At 41.2% G+C, this 27,283-nt stretch overlaps 1 protein-coding gene across 2 annotated transcripts; it reads right to left on the bottom strand.

Annotated features, from left to right (window-relative positions):
* Positions 1-672: 672 nt before the first annotated feature.
* hnrnpr (heterogeneous nuclear ribonucleoprotein R) lies at positions 673-22,855 on the bottom strand. 2 transcript variants are annotated; one of them, XM_033044904.1, is made up of 11 exons: positions 22,703-22,847; positions 18,718-18,901; positions 12,312-12,430; positions 11,144-11,251; positions 8,133-8,246; positions 7,597-7,773; positions 7,277-7,412; positions 5,089-5,294; positions 3,928-4,077; positions 2,033-2,154; positions 673-1,951 (listed from the first exon to the last, which is right to left on the bottom strand). In XM_033044904.1, exons 2-11 carry the CDS (start codon positions 18,887-18,889, stop codon positions 1,342-1,344), a joined length of 1,914 nt encoding a protein of 637 aa, XP_032900795.1. In that variant the 5' UTR covers positions 18,890-18,901; positions 22,703-22,847; the 3' UTR covers positions 673-1,341. The 2 variants fall into 2 exon arrangements, with proteins under 2 accessions (XP_032900795.1, XP_032900796.1); XM_033044905.1 differs by having other exon boundaries at positions 684-1,951; positions 18,730-18,901; positions 22,703-22,855.
* Between the last annotated feature and the right edge of the window lie 4,428 nt (positions 22,856-27,283).

The raw sequence follows: 27,283 nt of genomic DNA, 5'->3' as shown, positions 1-27,283 counted from the left end.
CTGATCCAGTCCTCAATTATGCATGTAGACATGCTTAAGGTCCTTGCGTTATAGCCAACAGTGGGCTCCCTGACCCCTCACTCCAACCCACGGGGGTCAAGGCCCATTGTTAGTCCTCTATTGTTTCCTGGCTACTCTCAGCCAACAGTGAAAAGTGGTGAAATCTATGACTTGAAGTTGAAAACAAGGCAGTGATTGTTTCAATTTCACACAAATTAAGCTCTTCCAATTTAACAGAGCACAATAACTCAAACAATAATCCCTGCTGGTAGCAGCTCTTAACAAGAAAAAATGTATTAACTTTTTTGTAAAATGGTTACGAGGATGGCAAGATAACCATCTAACGTCAAGTATTTTGATTACATTTTAAATCCTGTAAACTGGAAAGAATACAAAGGCGTCACTGCAATTAGGTATTCGAAAGTATCACGCGTTAAATAGTGATGAAAACGATTGAACGGACATTCAAAACTGCACAACTACTGAAAAGACTTCATCTGTTACAAAATCTACTTTAAATTCTTTGTCTTGTGGAAAAACAAGGCTAGACCAAAGGCAAACTTAAATTTGATCACTCACATAAGCAGTTTTTTGGGGGAAGCTGTTGGTTTGAAGGTAATCACATTTCTAATCAATCAAATTTTCAGGACACAATTGAATTTGAATCATGAATTTTTGGATAATATAGTTTTAAGTTTTATTGAAATTTGACATGAACAATAAATTGTAAATACAATCACATCAATGAACAAAACGCCACGGGTTGTACGATTAAGCCAAACCAAATTTTGTAGGGCAGATTCTTAAAGGTGTGAAGCCAACAATTTTTAAAAAACACAATTTACCTACTCTACAAATGCAAAACACAGTTAAATGTTACTTTCAGTACAAGAAAACTTAAAAATGGTTAAACTGCAAGCTCATCTTAAAACTACTAAGACAAAACACTAGCATTTACTGTATATACAGCATACTCCAATGGCAGTCTAATCCCAAAACTACAAACTAGTGAAACTGTTCAATATCAGTCAATTCTCCAAAACCATGATTGAAAATTGTGCCCAACATCTGAAAGCAAAGTCCAAAGGTTCCTTTCAAACTGCTAAAAAGTAGCTTAAAAACAAAATAAAAAGCATCTTTCCCCTAAATTGGTTAAGGGAAAATAAGCCAGAAATGTCCAAGTGCATTTATGGAAAACAAAAAATCTGGTATATACAATAGTGATTCTTGATGTCAGCAAAATGCAAGTGGCAGCCAATCTGTACTGAAGGATGTAGAGTTATGCCAATCAGATTTGAAGGTTGCAGAGTTATAGCCAATTTCACCGAAACCCCCATTTCTTTACTTCCATTGCTGCCCATAAGTATCCTGATAAAACTCCTGGTTGTCATTATTGTAACCATAGTTACCAGAATAATCACCACCTTGCTGAAGAGGCTGCTGAGCGATGGGTTGCGAGCCCCAATTCTGTTGGTTGGTCTGGCGTCGTTTGGAATCTGGCTGGTTATACCCATCGGCTTTTCGCTTTCCTCCTACGTTGCCACCACGGTTGCCTCTACCACCACGGGCACCACGTCCTCTTTGTGGTGGCTGTGGCCCCCCTCTGCCACTCCTGGCACCTCTTGGAGGTCCCATTGGCGTTCCACGTTGAGGGTATCCTGCCCTTCCTCTGGGTGGGGGTACACCGCGACCTCTGGGAGGTGGGATTGCACTTCTACCACCCCTTCCACCTCTTCCTCTCTGGACTGGATATGCATCATCGTAACCATAATATGGATCTTCATATCCACCACGGTAATCATGATAATCATAGCCATAGTAATCATCATAGTAATCTTCATAGCCATAATAATCTGGGGGATAGCCATAACTACCTCCTCTACTTCCACGGACTCTGCCCCTAATCGGAGGTGGCATACGAGGTGGGGGGTAGTAGTAGTAGTCTTCATACCTATAAAAGAAAGTTTTGTTAGACAGATAAAAAGAAAATACAAGAACACATCGGATTACCTTTTCTCCAACAAAAACTTACACTTGAGTCCTTGTGGCCTGTCTTTGAGCTTGTCGTTCTTTCTTCTTCTTGTCTGGGGGCTTTGCAAGAACTATTTCAATATCTTCGCCTTCAACTTCTCTTCCATTCATTTGACTCATCGCCTGTGAAGGAAAGAACACGAGTTAGATAAAGAGGACATGCCATTCATGAGACCCTCAACTTCACTCTGTCATCAACACATCCTTTTATTGGACAAGAGTCTGGAGAATCTACTGTAAATAGCTGTATTTTGAATCTTTGGGCGCATGATTCAGCTCCTTCCCCCGTCCCAATACATGGATCATAACATGCACTAACTGCATGGAAAACCAATGGTAAAGATTAAACTTAGTATACAATGATAATCTGTTGGCACTAAAGCGATACATTCGACACATACAAAATTAAATCTGATTAACCCATGAAAATCTGAAACATTTCACCTTATAATTGAATTTCATCACAGGATATTATAATTGAATTTCATCATGGGATATAACTAAGCTTAATTCACAAATATACTTTAGTCAACAGGGATACAATATCTGAATCATACATGGAATTGCTCGTGCCCATCATCTGTTCAAGTAAGTCATGCTTTAAATCACTTTGGTATGGAATGAGTGAAATTAAATGAAACATGTTACAGCATTAGTTAGAGATTTCAGACATATGCCGAAAGGCCAAGAAATGGCCATGGTCAATTTTGAACCATGTGTCAAAGTATCATAAATAACCACTAGGTTGAATAAGATGAACCCAGAGCTGCCAAGTTTTGTCAGAGCATTTCAGTATTCTAGTACCTAAAAATCAGTATTTTGCTGAGGAAATCAGTATTTTTACACGGTGCCATTTTGCTAAGAGTACAAGAATGCATAACGTTGCTACCAATTGACATGTCTTCTACGCACCTTACTTGACAGTTCATTCATTGCCATCTCTTTGTATACTTCTGTTTGAACGGCTGCTGCCTGCTTTTAGCACCAGATGATGTAGAAGCCATTTTGGAAGCCTCTCTCCCGCCCTCCCCTCTCTCCCTCCCCCACCCGCCCTCCCTCTCCCTCCCTCCCCCCCACCCGCCCTCCCTTCCTCCCTCTCCTTCCTTTTTTTCTCCCTCCTTATTCCCTTCCTCTCTCCTTCTCCCTCCCCATCCTTTCCCTCTCTCCCCCTTAAGCCCACCCACCGTTCTGTAAAATCAGAGCCAATCCCAATGTAACTGCAATCCCAATGGTAACCTTTCACCACTAAGCTTATCCAGAATTCTACCACTGCCTGAAAAATAATCAAAGGCTCAACTACAACTGAGAAAGAGAATTCCAAAGACTCATTGTTATATGAGAATTTTCCTGAACAGTCTGTGACCCATAGCCCTGTGGCCAACAGCTCTTTGTTTAAATTCCCACGCGTTAAACTGACAGCGCTCTGTTTAAACCTGGAGCAGGACAGGCAGCCTGGAGAGAAGGAATGGGTGACGTTTCTGGTCGAGACCCTTCTTCAGACTGAACTGAATTCCGTATTTAACACAAAACCGTACATCCGTATTCTAATCGCATTTCCGTACAAAATACGGAAAATCCGTACTACTTGGCAGCTCTGTGAACCCCATAAATCATCAAATAAACCATCAAGAAACTTAATCAATGGTCTTACAAAACTGGCACTCTGCCAATGTCAAATCTTGATGTACTGATATAACTGAAATAGGTTATCCACTTCAATATGTAGAGTCAAGAGTTTTATTGTCACGTCCCAGATAGGACAATGAAATTCTTACTTGCTGCAGCACAACAGAATATGTAAACATAGTACATAACGGGAGAAGAAAAAAAGTTCAGTGAGTGTATACACATGCACACATACTCAATAAATAACAAATATAGTGCAATAATAATAACCTTTACTGCTGAATCTCGGTCCTCAAAATGAACAAATGCATAGTCTTTCAATTTTTTCACACGTTCCAATTTCCCAAACTGACTAAAAGTCTTTTCAAGGATGTCTTCTGTAACAGAGCTGGCCAGGTTTCTTACAAACAGAACTTTGACCTGTACAAGATAACAACAAACAATAAAGAATCAAAAAATAACAAATTCAGTTAACAGCATTACACTTTCTAACCCAGACATTTATATCATACAGTACTAGAACAAAATGCCACATATCTGGGTCAACAGATCACTGGCAAACATTCAAATAATTGTGACATTAATCATAGGGATTTAGGAGGAACTTTAACTGACGCAGAATGAAATTCATAGAATCAATAAAACTACAACATGGACCTACCAATTCCTTAAAAAAACAAAACTGACATTTGCACAAAAGCAGAAATACAGAACTTTAAAAACACTAAATTGTTCACACAAGTGGTTTTACAAATAATGCTTACAAAGGGGAATGAGACTTCAATTATATTGTTTTGCATTTCAAGCTACCATAAGCTGCTTTAGTTCAAAATTTAGTTTATAATAAACCTAAATCTGATGGACGTGTTTAAGAAGGAACTGCAGATGCTGGAAAATCGAAGGTAGACAAAAGTGCTGGAGAAACTCAGCGGGTGCAGCAGCATCCATGGAGCGAAGGAAATAGGCAACGTTTCGGGCCGAAACGTTGCCTATTTCCTTCGCTCCATAGATGCTGTCTCACCCGCTGAGTTTTTCCAGCACTTTTGTCTACCCTAAATCTGATGGAGATTGGCATCGTATTGCCCATTTATATACAAGAATGTTTGTTGCACATAAAAATCCCTTTGTTCCAATAGGCTGCTGCTTCACAGCTCCAAAGCCCAGTTCGATCCTGACGTCCAGTGCTGTTTGCGTGAAGATTTCACTTTCTCCCCTTGACCGCACGGGTTTCTTGCCACATGCTAGACATACTGGTTATCAAGTGAATTGACTGGAATAGCTTGGTAGTTTGAGATCTGGAGGAGGGGGGCTCGTGGGGGGGAGATAACTTTAGAGTATGAAAAACAATGAGCTACTGGACGAAGTGAGGGAAGATAATGTCCTGCTGGGAGCCAATGGACTGAATGGTTTCTTTTTCTTTAGTCGTGTTACCTTTGCCATCACCTCCGGATCTGGTTCCTCTACTGGGTCTGCCCATTCCACGGTAACGACATTTCCCCAAACCTTGACTTTTCCACTCATTAATCTTCGCCTTGCCTGTGCAGCAGACTTGTGATCCTCAAATTCTAGAAAACAGAAGCCTCTGTTTTTCTTCTTATCATCAGGCTGATGATATAGAATAACATCAGTGAGACCCTCTGCAGAAGAGAAGGAAAATTAATTGTATTAAAATAATCTTTCTAAGCCAACCAAAATGCTGGACATTGAAATAGGTTCTACTTGGTCTGAGATATACACATCTGTAAAAATTACATGGTAGTCAACACCGTCATTGATATTTTATCAAATATAGGGCAAAAAGAGTTGACTTACAAGAAGAGTATTTTCTTGCTTGAAAGTTGATAAAAATTAATAGGGCAGCTAAGAGAACCTATTTTTTCCCCAGTGGGTGAATCCAGAACACAGCAGAACACAAAGGTTCACTTCCACGTATTCAGGAACCACATTTCAATATAATTGTTTTATATAAACAAGAAATTTACCTAAAATGCTCCTGACACAGGGTATCAATGGCAGCTTTCAAAACCAAAAGTATGTTTTTGTTGGGCAACGTTTTTCAGGAATGGGATAGGATGTAGAGAGGCAAAGGGAGGCTTATGACACAAGAATGCCATCATAAACATGCTCAACTGAAGTAGATTATACTGTATTATGAAACAAACCGTAGCTAAAATGTCAGGCTTATTTGTTCCCAATATCTACATGGCCCAATACATTAGCTCAATTACCAAATAAAAAGGCAGAAAACAAAAATACTATGCAAAATAACTATTGTTTTATTTAAATCACTTCACTGCAGCTGACCCGCCATGTTCGTCTAGCACATTAGTTTTGCAAATGAAGAACCATGAGCATATTTACAAAATACCCACGTGAGTGAACAACCAAACCAATTACTTAAAATTAATAAACAGAAGAGTCAATCACATTAGAATAAGCGAGTTCGGTATTCCGACTGCGCATGCCCAGGTCATAGGTCAGTGGAGATAAACATTGGAGGGTGCGGAACTACTGTGTGTTATCTTTGGTTATCTGACCTTCGTTTCAGTGAGTGCTTTATGCTTCGTGCTGCTCCGCGGGGTCGGGGTCTCCAGCTGCGCCGCTGGGCCATTACCCCCCCCCCCTCCCCACCCAGAGGCCGCCGGAGATATCGGACTAGGCTCGCAGCCAGCGTGGGGGGCTCGGGCCAGGGACTGCAGGCCGCGCCTGTCTCCCTGTCCAGTGGCCGCTGGTTTGCCCCCTTGGTGGAGGGCATGTCATTACAAACAGTGAGTCAGTCGAAGCTGGGATAAGCAATCAGTTCCACTGGAGCTGCTTGTTGTCTTCCGGCATCAAAGGCCCTGTTGGTGGAGGGTGTCGTGACGCAGACGGAGAGGTTTGGTGGCGGCGGGGGCCAGGCTCCGCCACCGGCAGGGACACACGGGCCGCCGCGGCGGGCAAGGCAACATCTCCGGAGAAGGATCTCGACCCGAATCACCCATTCCTTTTCTCCGGGGAAGCTGCCCGTCCAGACCAGGCGCCACAGCACCTTGCGCGTACCCCTGCAGACGGCCGGCCAACTTCCTCGCCGTCAGCGAGTGCGCGCGGGTTACTGCGGCGGCTCGGCTGGACGGGCAGCATCCACGGAGAAAAGGAATGGGTTCCTCAGGAGTAGGAGCGGGGCCGGAGCAGACCCTTCCCCCGTGGGCAGCCGCTCCGGGGGGGGGGATCCAGCGCCGGGGACATGGGCTGCAGATGAGGCGGTGGTCTGTGTGCGCTCTCCCGTCTCCCACTGGCAACTGCTCCCTCTCGCTGTTACACCCGCTCTCCCGCTACCTGGCACCCCCATTCCTCAGATTAAATAATTTTACACATCAATCATGAAAAGATAAGAATTTACAGTTCATGCAGCCAGCGTTTCGTTCACTTTTTCTTTATGAGTGACCTTTGACAGATCCCATGATTCCTTGCGTTTTTCAGAATACCGAGCTCGCTTATTAATACGGGTCTCTTCCCCCCCCCCCACCCCCACCCCCCCAATTCAATTAAATATATTTTTTCTTTAAATCAGATCTTTAAACCTAAACTTTTTTGTTTAAATAGTTGTTCTTTTTGGCATCCAAGAATCCCCTGACCTAACCTGTGACTTTGCTGAATTCTTCCATTATGTTTTCCTTGGTCTTGTTCTTTGGAATAGAACCAACAAACAGCCTATTGTTGGCCACAGAAATGCAAACTCCAATGTGTTTACCAGGACGGATTTCACAATTATCACACTACAAAATAAAAGAGGCAGAGATTTAGCATGTCGATATTATTGCAGCGTCCCAGTGACTTTTCAGCTGAAACTGACTTTAATATACCAGTAAAATTCAAAAGAATCTGCTGTTGAGCCCAACGTTCAAAGCGCTTCAATCATGAAGTTTTGTAGTATGGATGAATATTTTTTTTAATTCTTACCAGTTTGACAGCCTCTTGGGCTGCATCTTTGTTGCAGAATGTCACAAATGCATAGCCACGGTTTTGGCCTGACAAGGGGTCCATCATAAGTCTTAAGTCCCAAATGGCACCCGCTTTTTCAAACAATGGGACAAGTTCATCTTCATACAAATCCCTGGGTATCTTCCCAACAAATACCTAAGTATCCAAGCAATTAAGTCTGAAAAATTTGCCATGCTGCAACTACATGTAATTAACACAATGCAAATTACAATCAAAAGATATTTTAAAATATGGATTAAAAGACAGATAACAGGTAATTGGATATACAGTTGGATAATTTGAGGAGCGGGAAATTACTCCTTCTTTTTCAAGATAAAAGCAATCATTATATTAACATTTTCAACCGAATTCCTTTGATTTCTATTCCCGCTCCACAACGGAAGTCGATTGACCTACCCGATGGAAAATCCACATGAGTACGGTGTAAATTGTAATACATCCTATCTATGATTGAATAGTGTGGACCACAGATCACATTGTAATAAATCACTAACCTCTGTTCCAATTCCAGGTTGTGGCCCTGCATGCACGCCATCAGGAGGAGGGCCACCATACTTCCTTTGCCCTGTGGTTACATCCAAAGTGTACCCTGTCCTTTCTAGCAGTGCCTAAACAATGTATTAAGAATTTAGTGCAAAATCCTTACCATCATACAGTATTTTATGAAACAATTACCTTAAAGAACCATATAACAAGTAGAAATGCAAACAGAACATGGTCAAACTTTTGGTTACAAATAAATCAGTTGAGCAATCGAATTAACTTAATTTAATATATAGTGCCTTCCATAATGCTTAGGACAAAGACCCATCATTTATTTATTTGCCTCTGTACTCCACAATTTGAGATTTGTAATAGAAACAAAATCACATGTGGTTAAAGCGCACATTGCCAGATTTTATTAAAGGGTATTTTTATACATTTTGGCTTCACCATGTATAAATTACAGTTGTGTTTATACATAGTTCCCCCATACCAGGGCACCATAATGTTTGGGACACATGGCTTCACAGGTGTTTGTAATTGCTCAGGTGTGTTTAAATGCCTCCTTAATGCAGGTATAAGAGTGCTCTCAGCACCTAGTCTTTCCACCAGTCTTTCCATCACCTTTTGAAACTTTTATTGCTGTTTATCAACATGAGGACCAAGTTATGCCAATGAAAGTCAAAGAAGCCATTATGAGACTGATAAACAAGAATAAAACTGTTAGAGACATCAGCCAAACCTTAGGCTTACCAAAATCAACTGTTTGGAACACCATTAAGAAGAAAGAGAGCACTGGTGAGCTTACTAATTAATTGCAAAGGGACTGGCAGGCCAAGGAAGACCACCACAGCTGATGACAGAAAAATTCTCACTATAATAAAGAAAAATCCCCAAACACCTGTCCGACAGATCAGAAACACTCTTCAGGTGTGGATTTGTCAATGACCACTGTCCGCAGAAGACTTCATGAACAGAAGTACAGAGGCTACACTACAAGATGCAAACCACTGGTTAGCCGCAAAAATAGGATGGCCAGGTTACAGTTTGCCAAGAAGTAATTAAAAGAGCACCCACACTGTTCTGGAAAAAGGTCTTGTGGATGGACAGATGAGATGAAGATTAACTTATATCAGAGTGATGGCAAGAGCAAAGTATGGAGAAGAGTAAGGAACTGCCCAAGATCCAAAGCATACCACCTCGTCTGTGAAACACGGTGGTGGGGGCGTTATGGCCTGGGCATGTATGGCTGCTGAAGGCACTGGCTCACTTATCTTCATTGATGATACAACTGCTGATGGTAGTAGCATAATGAATTCTGAAGTGTATAGACACATCCTATCTGCTCAAGTACAAACAAATGCCTCAAAACTCATTGGCGGCGGTTCATTCTACAGCAAGACAATGATCCCAAACATACTGCTAAAGCAACAAAGAAGTTTATCAAAGGTAGAAAATGGTCAATTCTTGAGTGGCCAAGTCAATCACCCGATCTGAACCCAATTGAGCATGCCTTTTATATGCTGAAGAGAAAACTGAAGGGGACTAGCCACCAAAACAAGCATGAGCTAAAGATGGCTGCAATACAGGGCTGGCAAAGCATCACCAGAGAAGATACCCAGCAACTGGTGATGTCCATGAATTGCAGAATTCAAACAGTCATTGCATGCAAAGGATATGCAACAACATTTGGCTGAGCTGAAGATGGGATCCAAACACTCTCACAAAACGCCCGTGTATGGCGAGGACAGTAAGAACACTCAGTTCACGCAACGCAAACTTTGGGTCATTTGTTCCTTGCCCCCGCCAGCGCGGTAGAAACGAGGGGGCTGTGAAGTTGCATTCTCCCGACTCTCCTAGAAGCAACGAACCATGGCTTTACCAGTGGTTGTCTGTCTAACTGGCACTTCTCTCTCCTGTCTCCCCACGCAAGTCTTTCATCCCCCACCTCTCCCCATCTCTCTCACCGTCTCTCTGCCGGTCCAGTCCCTCCCCGTCTCCCACTTGTATCAGCTCCCTCTCTCGCTGTTACACCCCGCTCTCCCACTCTTTTTTTATTCTCGAATGACCTTTGAAAAATCCCATGATTCCTAGCGTTTTTCGGAATACCAAACTCGCTTATAAAAAAGGTTTAGAGATGTAGGCAAATAGGACTAGTTTAAATGAACATCTAGGTCAGAGCCGAGCTGGAACCGGCGCTCCGCTGCTCCCATCCGGCCCGGGAGCAGAGTGTTTATTCCGAGCGCCCCATGACCTGTGCATGCGCAGTCAGAATTCCGAACTTGCTTATTCATGTACCTGTCCAAATGTTTTTGTTTTTTTAATGAGACCGTTCACCACACTCTGAATTAGATTCCCTTCAGGTCCCTTTTAAATCTTTCTCCTCTCATCTCAAGCCAATGCCCTTAGAATAACTGTATTAGTTGACAATATTTGGAGCTACTGCCTCAATCACAGGGTCCAGGATTCAATCCTGCTCTATTGTGTTGCCTGAATGGAGTTTGCACATCATAAGAGATAGGAATAGAATTAAGCTATTCAGCCCATAAATCTACTCCACCATTCAATCATGGCTGATCTATCTCTCCCTCATAACCCCAATGCTTTCTCCCCATGACCTCTGACACCCATACTAATCATGAATCTATCTATCTCTGCCTTAAAGTTATCCACTGACGTAGGCTTCTGTGACAAAGAATTCCACAGTTTCACCACCCTGTTTAAAAAAAATCCTCCTCATCTCCTTCCTAAAGGAACATCCTTTAATTCTGAGGCTATGACCTCTAGTCCTGGACTCTCCCACTAGAAAACACCCTCTCCACATTCACTCTATCCAAGCCTTTCACTATTCAATTTCACATTGTTGCAGTTACTGTGCAAATTTCCTCTCATGATCCCATAGAATGTGTGGGTTGGCAGGTTAACCTCTACTCTAAATTGCCCCAGTGTGGTGACTGGTCAACTCTGACATATTAACTCCATGTCCACCAGTTTAACCAACTTATCTTCCAATATATCTTACCTTGATTTTTGACTCATCAGGACCCTTTGTAGCATCCTGCACTTTGTTACCTTGCTTCTCCCGTTGTCTGTAGGTCTTCATTACTCCACACAGAAAGGCACTTTTATTCTAGAAATTAAAGAAGTTAGTACCAATAACTTGAATCCATAATAATGGATAAAAATATTTGAAATTAAGTCAAGTATATGAAATTGTTTTATAATGTCTAATGTTAGAAACCTTTAAACCATTTAATCTACAATCATGTTTAAGAAGGAACTGCAGATGCTGGAAAATCGAAGGTAGACAAAAATGCTGGAGAAACTCAGCGGGTGAGGCAGCATCTATGGAGCGAAGGAAATAGGCAACGTCTCGGGCCGAAACCCTTCTTCAGACTGATGTGAGGGTGGGGGCGGGAAGAAGAAAGGAAGGGGTGGATCTAGTGGGCAGAGGGAGAGCTGAGAAGGGGAGGAGAAAGTAAGGATTACCTGAAATTAGAGAAGTCAATGTTCATACCGCTGGAGTGCAAACTGCCCAAGCGAAATATGAGGTGCTGCTCCTCCAATTTACGGTGGTCCTCACTCTGGCCATGGAGGAGGCCGAGGACAGAAAGGTCGGATTCGGAATGGGAGGGGGATTGAAGTGCTGAGCCACCGGGAGATCAGGTTGGTTATTGCGAACCGAGCGGAGGTGTTCGGCGAAGGCTTGGCAATCGCTTCACCGAACACCTCCGCTCAGTTTGCAATAACCAACCTGATCTCCCGGTGGCTCAGCACTTCAACTCCCCCTCCCATTCCGAATCCAATCTTGGTGGAGTAGCACCTCATATTTCGCTTGGGCCGTTTGCACCCCAGCGGTATGAACATTGACTTCTCTAATTTCAGGTAGTCCTTACTTTCTCCTCCCCTTCTCAGCTCTCCCTCTGGCTCCACCTCTTCCTTTCTTCTTCCCCCCGAAACTTTGCCTATTTCCTTCGCTCCATAGATGCTGCCTCACCCAGAGTTTCTCCAGCATTTTTGTCTAATCTATAATCATCGTTTGATGTAATTTTTTGACATCTGACTTAAATTATCTTTTCTATGAGACTAAATGTAAACTAAAGTCAATCATATTGCATTATCAAATTTCAAACCGTATATTGTTTCATGACCATCGCATACCAGCAGTGCAGACATGTATTTTATTTTACCTGCACGTGTGATAGGTCACTTTCTTTAAACTGTTGCAAGACAGCCATTGCACCTTCTTCATTGAACTCTCTAAGAGCATCAATGGCTCTTTCATCAAGATCAGCATAAGATACCAACCCTGAAACAATATTCAATACAAAACTATTAGATAACCAACGGTGGTTCCATTTTCTAGCGTATTCATGCACAGTGTACCAATATCATCACTGCCTTCTAAAATTTGTACTTTTAATGATAGGAGTCAAGGAAAAGAGATAGGGAACGTGCAACGTTAATTGAGTTTCTAGCGTGTCTATTTTTTCTTAAAATCCTTTGGACTACTTTAATTTACTGTCCATATTAATAGCTCTGATTAAGCTTTCATAAGTTGCTTGGCTAAAAGTGTTGAAAGTATTAAGAGCCATCACGTCTTCATTATGTATTTGCATGTTATATCAAAGTATGCAAATATATTTGAAAAACACAGGAAAAATTGCACCTCGTGTACAATGAATAAAAATTCAGATCCATAAAGGGATAATGTACATACTTTTTTTAAATTGGAATTTGAACCACTCCATTTAACTTATCTACATACTCTCTATCATCCAGTTAAAAACAGTGCCTAATGCATCAATTTTCACCATTTCAATTAATTTAGATTGTAAGCACCAAATACTAGAAATGCAGGAAATGGCATAGGGTTTTTTTAATTTTTAGCAATAGCAACCTCAACTTATAAGAAATATGGCAGGGGGATGGTTGCAAGAGCAGAGACAGAGGGGTGTAAAATGAGGGTAGGAGCAATAGGTAGCAAGTTGAAAAGTAAAAGTGGCAGGCAGACAAATCCAGGGGAAAAATCAAAAAGGGCCACTTTTCAACATAATTGTATAAGGGGTAAGTGTTGTAAAAACAAGCCTGAAGGCTTTGTGTCTCAATGCAAGGAGCATTCGTAATAAGGTGGATGAGTTGAATGTGCAGATAGTTATTAATAAATATGATATAGTTGGTATCACGGAGACATGGCTCCAGGGTGACCAAGGCTGGGAGCTGAACATCCAGGGATATTCAGTATTCAGGAGCGATAGTCAGAAAGGAAAAGGAGGTGGGGTAGCGTTGCTGGTTAGAGAGGAGATTAACGCAATAGAAAGGAAGGACATTAGCTTGGAGGATGTGGAATCGATATGGGTAGAGTTGCGAAACACTAAGGGGCAGAAAACGCTAGTGGGAGTTGTGTACAGGCCACCTAACAGTAGTAGTGGAGTTGGGGTTGGCATCAAACAGGAAATTAGAAATGCGTGCAACAAAGGTAAAACAGTTATAATGGGTGACTTCAATCTACATATAGATTGGGTGAATCAAATTGGCAGGGGTGCTAAGGAAGAGGATTTCTTGGAATGTATGCGGGATAGTTTTCTAAACCAACATGTAGAGGAACCAATGAGAGAGCAGACTATTCTAGACTGGGTATTGAGTAATGAGGAAGGGTTAGTTAGCAGTCTTGTTGTGTGTGGCCCCTTGGGCAAGAGTGACCATAATATGGTTGAGTTCTTCATTAGGATGGAGAGTGGCATAATTCAGAAACAAGGGTTCTGAACTTAAAGAAAGGTAACTTTGAGGTTATGTGACATGAATTGGCTAAGATAGACTGGCAATTGATTCTTAAAGGGTTGATGGTGGATATGCAATGGAAGGCATTTAAAGACTGCATGGATGAACTACAACAATTGTTCATCCCAGTTTGGCAAAAGAATAAATCAGGGAAGGTAGTGCATCAGATGAAGTAACAAAAGATGAAGCATACAAATTAGCCAGAAAAAGCAGCCTACCAGGGAACTGGGAGAAATTCAGAGTCCAGCAGAGGAGGACAAAGGGCTTAATTATGAAAGGGAAAATAGATTATGAAAGAAAACTGGCATGGAACATAAAGACTGACTGCAATTTTTTTAATAGATATGTGAAGAGGAAAAGATTAGTTAAATCAAATGTAGGTCCCTTGCAGTCAGAAACAGGCAAATTGATCATGGGGAACAAGGACATGGCAGACCAATTGAATAACTACTTTGGTTCTATCTTCACTAAGGAAGACATAAATAATCTGCCGGAAACAGCAAGGGACCGGGGGTCAAATGAGATGGAGGAACTGAGTGAAATCCAGGTTAGCCGGGAAGTGGTGTTAGGTAAATTGAATGGATTAAAGGCCGATAAATCCCCAGGGCCAGATAAGTTGCATCCCAGAGTACTTAAGGAAGTAGCCCCAGAAATAGTGGATGCATTAGTGATAATTTTTCAAAACTCTTTAGATTCTGGAGTAGTTCCTGAGGATTGGAGGGTAGCTAATGTAACCCCACTTTTTAAAAAGGGAGGGAGAGAAAACAGGGAATTACAGACCAGTTAGTCTAACATGGGTAGTGGGAAAAATGTTGGAGTCAGTTATTAAAGATGGGATAGCGGCAGATTTGGAAAGTGATTAATTCATTGGACAAAGTCAGCATGGATTTATGAAAGGTAAATCATGTCTGACGAATTTTATAGAATTTTTCGAGGATGTAACTGGTAGAGTGGATAAGGGAGAACCAGTGGATGTGTTATATATGGACTTTCAGAAGGCTTTCGACAAGGTCCCACATAAGGGATTAGTATGCAAACTTAAAGCACACGGTATTGGGGGTTCATTATTGATGTGGATAGAGAACTGGCTGGCAGATAGGAAGCAAAGAGTAGGAGTAAACAAGTCCTTTTCAGAATGGCAGGCAGTGACCAGTGAGGTACCGCAAGGCTCAGTGCTGGGACCACAGCTATTTACAATATATATTAATGATCTGGGTGAGGGAAGTGAATGCAACATCTCCAAGTTTGCGGATGACACGAAGCTGGGGGGCAGTGTTAGCTGTGAGGAGGATGCTAGGAGGCTGCAAGGTGACTTGGATAGGTTGGGTGAGTGGGTAAATGCATGGCAGATGCAGTATAATGTGGATAAATGTGAGGTTATCCACTTTGGTGGCAAAATCAGGAAAGTAGACTGTGGGTTAAAATTGGTAAAATCTGAATGGTGGCCAATTAGGAAAAGGGGAGATGCAACGAGACCTGGGTGTCATGGTACACCAGTCATTGAAAGTAGGCATGTAGGTGCAGCAGGCAGTGAAGAAAGCGAATGGTATGTTAGCATTCATAGCAAAAGGATTTGACTATAGGGTGATTTCACTAAAGGTCACTGGAGCGTAGATCCGCACCCACGTGACCGAAAATTTTAACTGGAGTACATGCGTCACTTCCGGTACATGTCAGTGAATGGGAAAACACGCACTTTCACACCCGTTAAAAACATCGAAAACGGCCCGTTTTTGAGCTGCAATTAACTGTACCAGTCGGGGTGACCGTGAGGCACAGCTACCTAAATTTACAGTCCAAAAAAAAGATAGAAACTAAGGTAAATTCAAGAGCGAGCTGAAGGTGTAAAAGCGGAAATTGTTAGCGGACATTTGCCGTGGAGATTTAAAGATCTAAAATATCGGGAATTATCGCGTTTGCTCGCTGCATTTCATCAAAAGTAAGGCATTATTGACTTTTTATCTTTATTCATTTGTTATATGAAAAGTATTAAAAGTTAAAAATCCGTCAGTAAAATTGCAAAATCGCCCATGGTTCTCAGGTGGGTTTTAACATGCAAAATGAAAATGCTTCTGAAGCTCCATTTACCATTTAAATAATCGTAAACTATCAATGCGTTTTGAAATAAATTTTACTGAGATGCAAGCTAAGGAATGGGATAATTGTCAACTGTTAGTTGGACAAAAGCAGGACATTTTATTATTTGCCAAAATATATTTCTCAATGTTTCTTGTTTAAAGCCTGCACAATCACCCAAACTACTTATTTATTTATTTATCATCTAATAACAGACAAGCCTGCAGCATGGAATGATGTCGACAATCCTGATTGGGCACCCACTGTGAGCAGGATAGACAATGTGCACAAGAACGCCATCAACTTGCAGAGCTATAGATGCTTGAGCTGCAACCAAATCTGCTTTAATACTCTCTTCTTGTTGCACGTGCATGGCGTTCTTGTGCACATTGTCTATCCTGCTCAGTGGGTGCCCAATCAGGATTGTCGATAGACAATGTGCACAAGAACGCCATGCACGTGCAACAAGAAGAGAGTATTAAAGCAGATTTGGTTGCAGCTCAAGCATCTATAGCTCTGCAAGTTGATGGCGTTCTTGTGCACATTGTCTATCCTGCTCACAGTGGGTGCCCAATCAGGATTGTCGACATCATTCCATGCTGCAGGCTTGTCTGTTATTAGATGATAAATAAATAAATACGTAGTTTGGGTGATTGTGCAGGCTTTAAACAAGAAACATTGAGAAATATATTTTGGCAAATAATAAAATGTCCTGCTTTTGTCCAACTAACAGCTGACAATTATCCCATTCCTTAGCTTGCATCTCAGTAAAATTTATTTCAAAACGCATTGATAGTTTACGATTATTTAAATGGTAAATGGAGCTTCAGAAGCATTTTCATTTTGCATGTTAAAACCCACCTAAACTAAAGCTCACCATGGGCGATTTTGCAATTTTACTGACGGATTTTTAACTTTTAATACTTTTCATATAACAAATGAATAAAGATAAAGTCAATAATGCCTTACTTTTGATGAAATGCAGCGAGCAAACGCGATAATTCCCGATATTTTAGATCTTTAAATCTCCACGGCAAATGTCCGCTAACAACTTCCGCTGTTTTTACACACCTTCAGCTCCCTCTTGAATTTACCTTAGTTTCTATCTTTTTTTTGGACTGTAAATTTAGGTAGCTGTGCCTCACGGTCACCCCGACTGGTACAGTTAATTGCAGCTCAAAAACAGGCAGTTTTCGATGTTTTTAACGGGTGTGAAAGTGCGTGTTTTCCCATTCACTAACATGTACCGGAAGTGACGCATGTACTCCAGTTAAAATTTTCGGTCACGTGGGTGCGGATCTACGCTCCAGTGACCTTTAGTGAAATCACCCTATAAGAGCAGGGAGGTTCTACTGCAGTTGTACAGGGTCTAGGTGAGACCACACCTGGAGTATTGCGTACAGTTTTGGTCTCCTAATCTGAGGAAAGACATTCTTGCCATAGAGGGAGTACAGAGAAGGTTCACCAGACTGATTCCTGGGATGGCAGGACTTTCATATGAAGAAAGACTGGATAGACCTGCTTGTACTCGCTAGAATTTAGGAGATTGAGAGGGGATCTTATAGAAACGTACAAAATTCTTAAGGGGTTAGACAGGCTAGAAGCAGGAAGGTTATTCCCGATGTTGGGGAAGTCCAGAACAAGTGGTCACAGTTTAAGGATAAGAGGGAAGTCTTTTAGGACCGAGATGAGAAAATCATTTTTTACACAGAGAGTGGTGAATCTGTGAAATTCTCTGCCACAGAAGGTAGTTGAGGCCAGTTCATTGGCTATATTTACGAGGGAGTTAGATGTGGCCCTTGTGGCTAAAGGGATCAGGGGGTATGGAGAGAAGGCAGGTATGGGATACTGAGTTGGATGATCAGCCATGATCACATTGAATGACGGTGCAGGCTCGAAGGGCCGAATGGCCTACTCCTGCATCTATGTTTCTATATGTTACAGGGATGACAGCCACTCTATGTTCTTACTCTGCGTGCGGTTTAAATTATTTCCTTTTCCGTAACTGAATGATTTGTTCGGCATATGCATCATTGTGTATTTTAAATCAAAACTAACTGAATATGCATAGTCCATTAAATGCCTTAGCTCCATTGCCACAGTGCAAATTAGGGTAATCAATGAACCCCCTTTGGATATTTGATGAAATGCTACAATATTTTAAGTTAAAGTAGTACTCCGTTATTGGAAGCATTTCAAAATCATTGCTCATCTTCAGCATATGTTAAAAACATATTGCATCTCCATTTGTGGTTATCGATGCAGTTTAATAAACATTAGCAGTCTAGGTAGGGCTCAAAATTATGAATGGTTATAAATTAAAATCAATGCATTTAGCAATTAGGCTAATTTATTGAAATGCCTCAAAATAATTAGGCACAAAATGTATTCATGTTTTGCAGTTTTTGCAAAGAATTTTAATAAAGTTCACTGCTTTTTGAACTTTAATTATGAAAATCCAGGAAGTTTTTTTTTGATTCAGTTCAGTAGCAATGGCCATTGTTGGGTGCTGTCTGGACTAATTTAATTTTGAGCCCTACATAAATGAATGATCCACAAAATAATGCACTACCACTACAAATGCTGGCAGAAATTATACACAGCAATCTCTTTTGAATTAAAAAACACTTAAGTATCAAATTTGTCTCTCAAATTTGTTGTCAGGAGAAAGTCAAATATTTTCCAGTTACACATTACATTCAGGTTAAAGCGTGAGTGGACAATTAAAATCACAGGTACCTTGATATGTACCTGTTTGAAAGATATCATCTAGCCTTTCTGCTACTTTCTGTGGCAAGCCAGCATCTAGTAGCACCTGGTAGTGTTCTGAATGGGTGACAGCAGATGAGGTATCCATGGGTTCTTCATCCTCCTTCACCTGCGCTGCATTTCCATTCACCTCAGTAGCCATTTCTAATTATAGCTGGAATGAAAAAAGATATTTAGACATTTTTTTCCTTCCGTACATCAAATGGTCACAAGGCTTTATTTCAAATGCTACGTAAACAGTAGGGTTTAGGCTGTCCAGTGGCGAGAAGTCTGGCCCTACACTCTGGAAACAGAGTTTAGCTGAAGCCTAGATGAGATGAAAAAGATCCTTCTGTTCAAAGAGCATTTTAAAGATCCCAAAGATAAATCTGGGCATTTCTCAATTGACTGTAGACCACAACACAAAAACTGTCCACTATTCACCACTCAAAAATAGAAATGTCACGCTGGTTCTGTGGGGATGTTCTGCGCTTGAAGATCAGTAACCGTAGTAAATCTGCAAAGAGTGGGCGTGATGTTACCCAGGTGAAATAAGTTGATCTGATGGTGCTTGATGCCGGTACTTGGTACAAAGGAAAATCTTCTGATATTGAATTATCTCAGCAAAGATTTATCTAGAACAGTAATTTTACCTTCTAGTATTTTAAGTTTGATAAGACACAACCCCCTCTCCGTTCAGTTACCCTTCATCATTGACCAGCATACAATTATTCAAGCAAATTCACTAAATACCTAAACCATTGGAAAAGGAGAAAAAATAACATTTCTGGATCTTTTAATCGATGTATAATTCCAGATCAGATTGATATTCCTGAATGAATGAAAAAAATCATCTAGGTACAACATGTTTTGCACGGTGCACATATCAAAGAAGAATATGCACGTATCAAAGAAGAATATCTACTGACAATTAATTCTCAATGGCAAAGAAGGAATGTCTAGGGCCATTGAAAGGGCAAAGGAAAAATCATTTTATGTAAGCAGTGCTTCTACACCTGTTGGCACGCAACAAAAGCTTCACACTGTACCTTGGTATATGTGACAATACACTAAATTTAAATTCAACTGTAGAATGAATTTCTCTTGAACAGATTAGGCCAATGTAAGTAAGTAAGTAAACTTTATTTATATAGCACATTTTAAGTCAATTTGCATTGACCCCAAAGTGCTTCACATAATTTAAATAATAAGTTCCATTGCAAACCATAGAAAAAGGTTTAGACATTCAGTAAAATTAAAATTAAGTATTTGATGTGTTTAATAGCACGTTGCCTCAACCAAGATGAATCAACGGTCATGGCAGCAGCAATCTCTCAATCCTTGTTTTATACACTAACGTTCCATTAGGACCAAAGAATTACAGGTATTACAATTATATCCAAAAAGGAGAGATTAAGCTCAGATTCTGCAAACCTGTTAGTCCAAGTCATATGATATCACTGGAGAACTACATTGGAATAAACATTTTTTTATTTAGAAAAAGATTTACCGTATGACAGCCAATTTATTGTTAAAGGCTGTAGAGTCTGGCTAACCCCTTAACCGAGAATCAATGAAAGTGATAGTTGCTGTTCGCAAACATTAGCTTCCAAGAATCACAATCTTATACTTCAAATAACATTTTAGAAAATTGCCAATGCAATGCAAGACCAATGGTAGTAAAGATGAGAAATTGACTTTGACCAAACATAAGCAGTTAGAGGCTGTTCTTCAGATTGGAGGGAAGTTTAAAATGCAAGTATTAAAATGTTGGCTATTAGAAATATATATTAACATGCCAAACAGGAGATAGGTGCACAATTCTAAAGGTGGTAATTTGGATAAACCAAGTTTATTTCAGTAGGTGATAGATTGGTGAAACACATGGAAGACTACATTTAATTCAGGTGCTGTTTTGCGAACCACTAACTCCCAATTTACACAATGAAAGGAAAGCAGCAGAGAAACTTGAAACTTCACACACAAATCCCTGAAGTAAGCAAGCACATCAAACTTGAGTATTGTAGCAGTTTATTTTGATGAACAGGCAAAAAACATTCTATACATGTACAACTTAATGCTTAATCTCCAGCTATTTCTGTAATAATACGTGGAGAATGTTCGGCCTTGGATAGTTCCACCTTACAAGAATGATAACAGGAATAGGACCGCCGTTGTGTGTATAGAAATGATATTAAGTATAAAAAAGAATAATGTTGAACAAATCTGCCTATTTTGGTAGTCATACAGAAAGAGGTATAAAGAGAAAGAAAATTGGGGAGGAAGATGACCAAAACACTGCAGAGGTTGGGAAGTTGAAATAAAATCAGAAAATGCTCGAATCCCTCAGTAAGTCAGGTGGCATTTGAGACAGTTTGAAAAACTTTTGCAAAGTACATCCAAAGGCAGTGAGTTCCAAGTACACAACTTGGAATTTACATGGTTGGTATGTTTCTGAATTATCTATTGATCAAGCAGAACTTGGTCCTCTACTTTGAACTCATGACAGAAACCTTCTGTACAGAGCAATTCATTCCAATACTCATATTGCTGTCATTTAACAAAAATGACTGTCAGTTTCAAATGATATATTTCAACAAAACAATGAACAATATTTCTGCATTTATGTTTCACACTAAAATAAATAGTGTCATGTAATCAATTATTTTTAGGCTTGTGCATAAATCAATTGAGTCCACAAAACACAAGCCCCAGCAACAAAAATTAAAATCAAAATTGCAGTTTTATAAAAAATGAACTTTGTAAGCTATTTTACTATCATCTCTTTCAAAACTTCTGGTTAACATGCTACCCAAGTCATTACAAAAATATTTTGCAGCCCACTATGCCCAGTATAAAAGCCGTTGATTTAACACCAAAGTTTTGTAGCACAATCATAATCAAAATTTAAACCTAGAAGTTGCAGGGAATGCGGCGAGAAATACAATTCTACCTCTTGTGTAGAATTTGTAGTACGCCTGGCTAAAAAGCCCCTCAAAGTAATCAAATTAACCATTATGCTATTTAATACACGTGTACTAAAATGTCCGATATGCCCATGCGTCAACTGTGCACAACAATGAGGACAAGGCACATGTTGTATCAATGGTCGAACATTTAAAAAATATTCTATTCATCTTCAATAAAACATAAGAAACGGCTATAATGGTTCAAATTTCAGTGCACGCTTGTTTTCAAAATATATACATTGAATGCATAGAAGGATTCAGCTGCCTATTCTTGAGCGGGGGCGGGAAAATGTGTTTTTAGCTTTTGCATTTCACAAAGATATCCACTGATAGATACCGAGTGAAATGATAATGCAACGTTCCTGGATTTGCAACAAAACGAACAGCACCGAATGCATGCTGCATTTCCAAGAAAACAACGAACCCTAAAAAGCGCGCCAGTTTTCTGGTCCATGGTGTGAGCTATAATTTAATTTGCATGGGAAATACTGGTTAGGGGTGGGTTAAAAAATCCCAACCCCCCCGGGGGAGTTAAATACAAAACCCTGGAGTGAAAAACGAACAAAGCTAGGTTCACCAACGCACGTTAAATTCATAGCTGGATGCTCATTGTAAAATCTAGCTTATAAAGGGTGCTTTGAATACAGGGAGAGCGCCAGTCTCTCTCCCGCCAGTCGGCAGGCGTGTGGCCCGAGACCGCATAGTTTACTTATTTTATGCCTCTCCCTGCAGTGCAAAACGTCGGACACGCGCTTATGCGGTTGCAATTGTAGGTAAATTAAAATTTGCAAACGGAATTTCTCCCATTAGAGGCGGTTTCTCCAGCCCCCCCAGGAGAGAGCGAAGGAAGGACAAAGTGAGGAGGCGCCGCGGCCTAGTGGAGCGCCAGCCCTACCCTGCCGCAGTGCTTGCAGGCGGCGCGGGAAAAGCTTAACGCTCTACAGATCGTCTCCAACCCGTTCCGGCCTCGGTAACTGGCCGTGCCGTGATCCGCCCGGCGTTCTTACCGTGTCCGCAAGCGGCGTTAGCAGGGCGCAGCGGCGGGCGGGCTCAGCCCGCGGTTGATGGAGTGGAGAGTGCTGGTGGTAAAATGGCCGCCGTGGCCGCCGCCGCTGCCTCATGGATCCCGTCAGCGCTGCCGGCGTGCGCGGGGTCTCCCGCCCGCCCCCAGCCCCCAGCACGGGCCGCCGTCGCCACGGCAACGCCACCCGCACAGCCAAGATGGCGTCGACGGACAACAATGGCGCCGGCGGTCAACGACGGAGGAGGAGGAGGTGAGAGAGGGAAGGAAGCAATGGTTGCTGCAAACTACACTGTGCAAACTACTCTGCAGACTGCACGGTGCAAACCACACTGCACACTACACGGTGCAAACCACACTGCACACTACACGGTGCAAACTAAGCTGGCGTGAACTACACACTGTACAAACTGCACGGTGCAAACTACCCCAGAGAGCACGAAGGATGGCAAGAAATTACCTCAGAAGCAATGGCTGGTGCAAACTACACCGTGCAAACGAAACTGGTGGAGTCCGAAGCAGGGTCTCGACCCGAAACGTCACCTATTCCCTTTCTCCAGAGATGCTATCTGACCCGCAGGGTTACTCCAGCTTTTTGTGTCCATCTTCGTTGCAAACTACACCAGAGCACATGAAGGATGGCAAGAAATTAGCTCAGGAGATGTCTATTCGGGATCGAGAAGGAATGGGTGACGTTTCTGGCCGAGACCCTTCCTCATCCTCTCCAGAGATGCTGCCTGTCCCGCTGAGTTACTCCAGCATTTTGTGTCTTATCTTCGGTGCGTCTGCAGTTCCTTACTCCACATGTCTATTCGGGGGATTGTAGACGGGTTGGCAGGTCCACCGTTTATTGCCCACTGTTCATTCAAAGTAATTCTCTTCATACAGTACCATTTCCGAAGATAAACACACAAAAACTGGAGTAACTCGGCGGGTCAGACTGCATCTCCAATTGTATAGAATGTAAAACATTTCATATCCCGCCATCAAGTGTTTTATTGTCATTTGCCCCTGATAAAACAATGAAATTCTTACTTGCAGAATGCCAGAATATGTAAACCAGTATTCCTAACCACATACATTACTTCAGCACTACTTGCTGATGGAAATGTGAATAGGATTTGATTGATTGGTTTAGGTTTATTATTAGGGTTTGGGTAATGTATGGTTTATTTTTGGCACGTTTTAGTTTTGGGGGTACAAAAATAACTACATCTGTAGTTATCACAGTAAATTGCTCTATTGTAATCATATATTGTCTTTCTGCTGTCTTTTCATTGTACCTCGGTACACATGACAAAAATAAACAAAACTAATTATAGGCAAATTGGCCTAGTGTGACAATAAACTAAACTGAACAATGTCCACAATTGGGTAGAGGTGAATCAGACATTACCCTAGGTTCTGGGAGGAACATTCAGAAGCCTAATACCAGAGGAGAAGAAGCTTTACTTCAGTCTGGATATGCATGTTTTCAAGCTCAGTTATTCCCAACAGTCCTGATTCCCCACCATTTCATCTAGACTTCACACTGCCTTGTAAAATCACAATATTGTGTGACACAAGGATTCTTAAGCATTTCTCAAATTCTACACAATCCTAAGGTTTTAATTTTACAGCAGGGAAACAACCCTAGAATCGTTGCTGATCATAGATGACTCAAGTTCTGTTTTCCCACTTTCGCATCCACTCCCCACACACTAATTAACCCATAAACCCACATGTCTTTGGGACGAGGAAGAAAATCAGAGCACCCAGAGGAAACCCCAGCGGTCACAGGGAGAACATTCAAACTCCACACAGACAGCACCCTAGGTCAGGATCGAACATGTCTCTGGCGCTGTGAAGCAGCAGCTCGATGTGTTGGGAAAATATGATAATTCAAAGAAAATGCTATCGTGACAATTACACATGTCCTGCTTGTTTTCACTCAGTTTTGCTGTAATTTATTTTCTAATCTAGTTCTGTAATTGTGAATTATGGTTGAGTTTGTGATATCCTTCATGGTTGAGTACAAGTGTAAGTTCACGTGATGGACTGTCATGCAACTGGAGACCTGCAGAAAACATGGAGCATTATTGAACTGTGCCTCTGGGAAAGTGAAGATAAAATGGCATTAAAATTATTCAGTGTGCAGATGAAGACTAAAATCTTTTAAGTGATTTTAAATTATTGCTCATGATTTAAAAACGTAACAAGTTGAGCTAACTGACATACTGGGATCCAGGTAAATATACGTATGTGCAATTTTTTCCCAATATAATCACTAGCAGATGCTCCCAGATGAGCATCATAGCAAAAGGATTTGAGTATAGGAGCAGGGAGGTTCTACTGCAGTTGTACAGGGTCTTGGTGAGACCACACCTGGAGTATTGCGTACAGTTTTGGTCTCCAAATCTGAGGAAGGACATTATTGCCATAGAGGGAGTGCAGAGAAGGTTCACCAGACTGATTCCTGGGATGTCAGGACTGTCATGAAGAAAGACTGGATAGACTTGGTTTATACTCTCTAGAATTTAGGAGATTGAGAGGGGATCTTATAGAAACTTACAAAATTCTTAAGGGGTTGGACAGGCTAGATGCAGGAAGATTGCTCCCGATGTTGGGGAAGTCCGGGACAAGCGGTCACAGCTTAAGGATAAGGGGGAAATTCTTTAAAACCGAGATGAGAAGAACTTTTTTCACACAGAGAGTGGTGAATCTCTGGAACTCTCTGCCACAGAGGGTAGTTGAGGCCAGTTCATTGGCTATATTTAAGAGGGAGTTAGATGTGGCCCTTGTGGCTAAGGGGATCAGAGGGTATGGAGAGAAGGCAGGTACGGGATACTGAGTTGGATGATCAGCCATGATCATATTGAATGGCGGTGCAGGCTCGAAGGGCCGAATGGCCTACTCCTGCACCTAATTTCTATGTCTATGTTTCTATGAGGGACAATACTTTGATACCAGAACAATCACTATTCAATCCTCCAGACTGTTTCCCTCACGAGCTTTACTTCGGGTCTTTTTGATTTAAGCTGCCAATTTGTGTCTCGAGTTGTGCACAATAGGAATATCAAATGTATTATACTGAGCGGCTTTGCAGCTGTTGAGAAGTGTAATCATATCCTTTTGGGTGAAATAAAATGTTAAGGACGAAAACCCATCAAAGATAAAAAAATAATGGCGTGCCTCTTAAAATATTTCTAGCACAGCCATAAAATGTTTGCTTTAGAAAAGCCAAAGTTCAACCAGCACATTACATTATTTAGTAAATCTGACAATCTCGCCATCACAAACCTATTATTTTTAATATATTTTTGAGTTGAACCTTACTGCTATTCTCAAGCAAAAACAAAACAGCTGTGCTCATGAAATAAACTCCCTGGTGTTTTTAATCTCATGAGATGTAGAGACAAATAAATCACACAATGATTTGCCTGCTTCCTTACAGGTAATGCAAACTATATTTGTAGAACCATTAAATAATTGAATAAAGTTCAATCTGTGTGTTTATGGTACTTGTGGATTGGGTTTTGCATGCAAAAGGTGTGAAACCATTGTTTCGATCAGTTTAGATTTGATAGCCTTAATGAGGTCATATAATTGCAATTTTGCAAGTTGAAGGACCACCTGTTGTTAAAAAAGCACGGGGGAAATACTAGACTGGTTGCAATTAAGTCCACTGGTGTACTGGTGGCACAGTCTGGAGGTGTGGGCTTGCTGCGTGCAAGTATCACTGATAACTACTGGGGTCTTTAAATGATCACAAACTGGATGATTTGGATGCGGAGACAGTGTAGGTTTAGGTTTACTTTGCATGTACCAAAGTACGGTGAAAACATTTGTTTCGTATGCTATCCAATCAATTATACCCTTCATAAATACCAAAGCAAGGGGAAATGCAGAATGTCGTTTCTCAGCAATGTAGCTCACCAGTTTTAGAAACAATCCCTGGCCCATAAAAGGGTTCAGAAGTCTGACGACAGAGGGGAAGATGTTTCAAGTGAAGGAATGACCGGGGTGGGACAAGTCATTGATTATGTTGGCTGTTTCCAAGGTATTGTGTAGACAGTTAATGATGGGGAGTCTGGTCTGTGTGACAGACTAGGCTACATCCACAACACTGCAATTTCTTGCAATCTTGTGCAGAGCTGATAATAACCACCTGTGATGCAACCTGATAGTATGCTTTCCATGGTGCATTTTTGGTAATTAGTAAGTCATAGAAGACAGGCCAAATATTTACACCAAGGAACTTGGAAGCTTTTTCACCATTGATTTATTTATGTACTCTACCAGGACAAAAAGATGGTGGATGAGGGCAGGACAGTGGATGTTTTCTAGTGACTTTAGTAAGCCATTTAACTAGATCCTTCAGGGTAGCCTTATGCAGATGAACATGCATGGGATCTAGTGACATGGTAGCTTGGATTCACAACTGGTATGTGTGTATATATACATATACATACACACACAACTAGGACAAAATTGCGGATGGGTTGGTTAGGTTCACAAGGATGCACAAATCCTACATTGTGTAAGCTACACAAGAATTGAGAACAGTCTAAATTTGTGCGGTAGGTCA

Source organism: Amblyraja radiata, chromosome 27, assembly GCF_010909765.2.
Source record: "Amblyraja radiata isolate CabotCenter1 chromosome 27, sAmbRad1.1.pri, whole genome shotgun sequence".
NCBI lineage: Eukaryota > Metazoa > Chordata > Chondrichthyes > Rajiformes > Rajidae > Amblyraja > Amblyraja radiata.
The sequence above is the reverse complement of the archived record's forward strand: the minus strand, read 5'-3'. Positions and strand labels throughout refer to the sequence as shown.

Coding starts and splice junctions, on each gene's coding strand:
- hnrnpr (XM_033044904.1), bottom strand. CDS start 18,889: ATGGCTACTGAGGTGAATGGAAATGCAGCGCAGGTGAAGGAGGATGAA. Junction 7,413..7,596: donor CCCAAGAGGCTGTCAAACTG/GTAAGAATTAAA, acceptor TTTATTTTGTAG/TGTGATAATTGTGAAATCCG. Junction 2,155..3,927: donor ACCGAGATTCAGCAGTAAAG/GTTATTATTATT, acceptor TTTCCTTCACAG/GCGATGAGTCAAATGAATGG.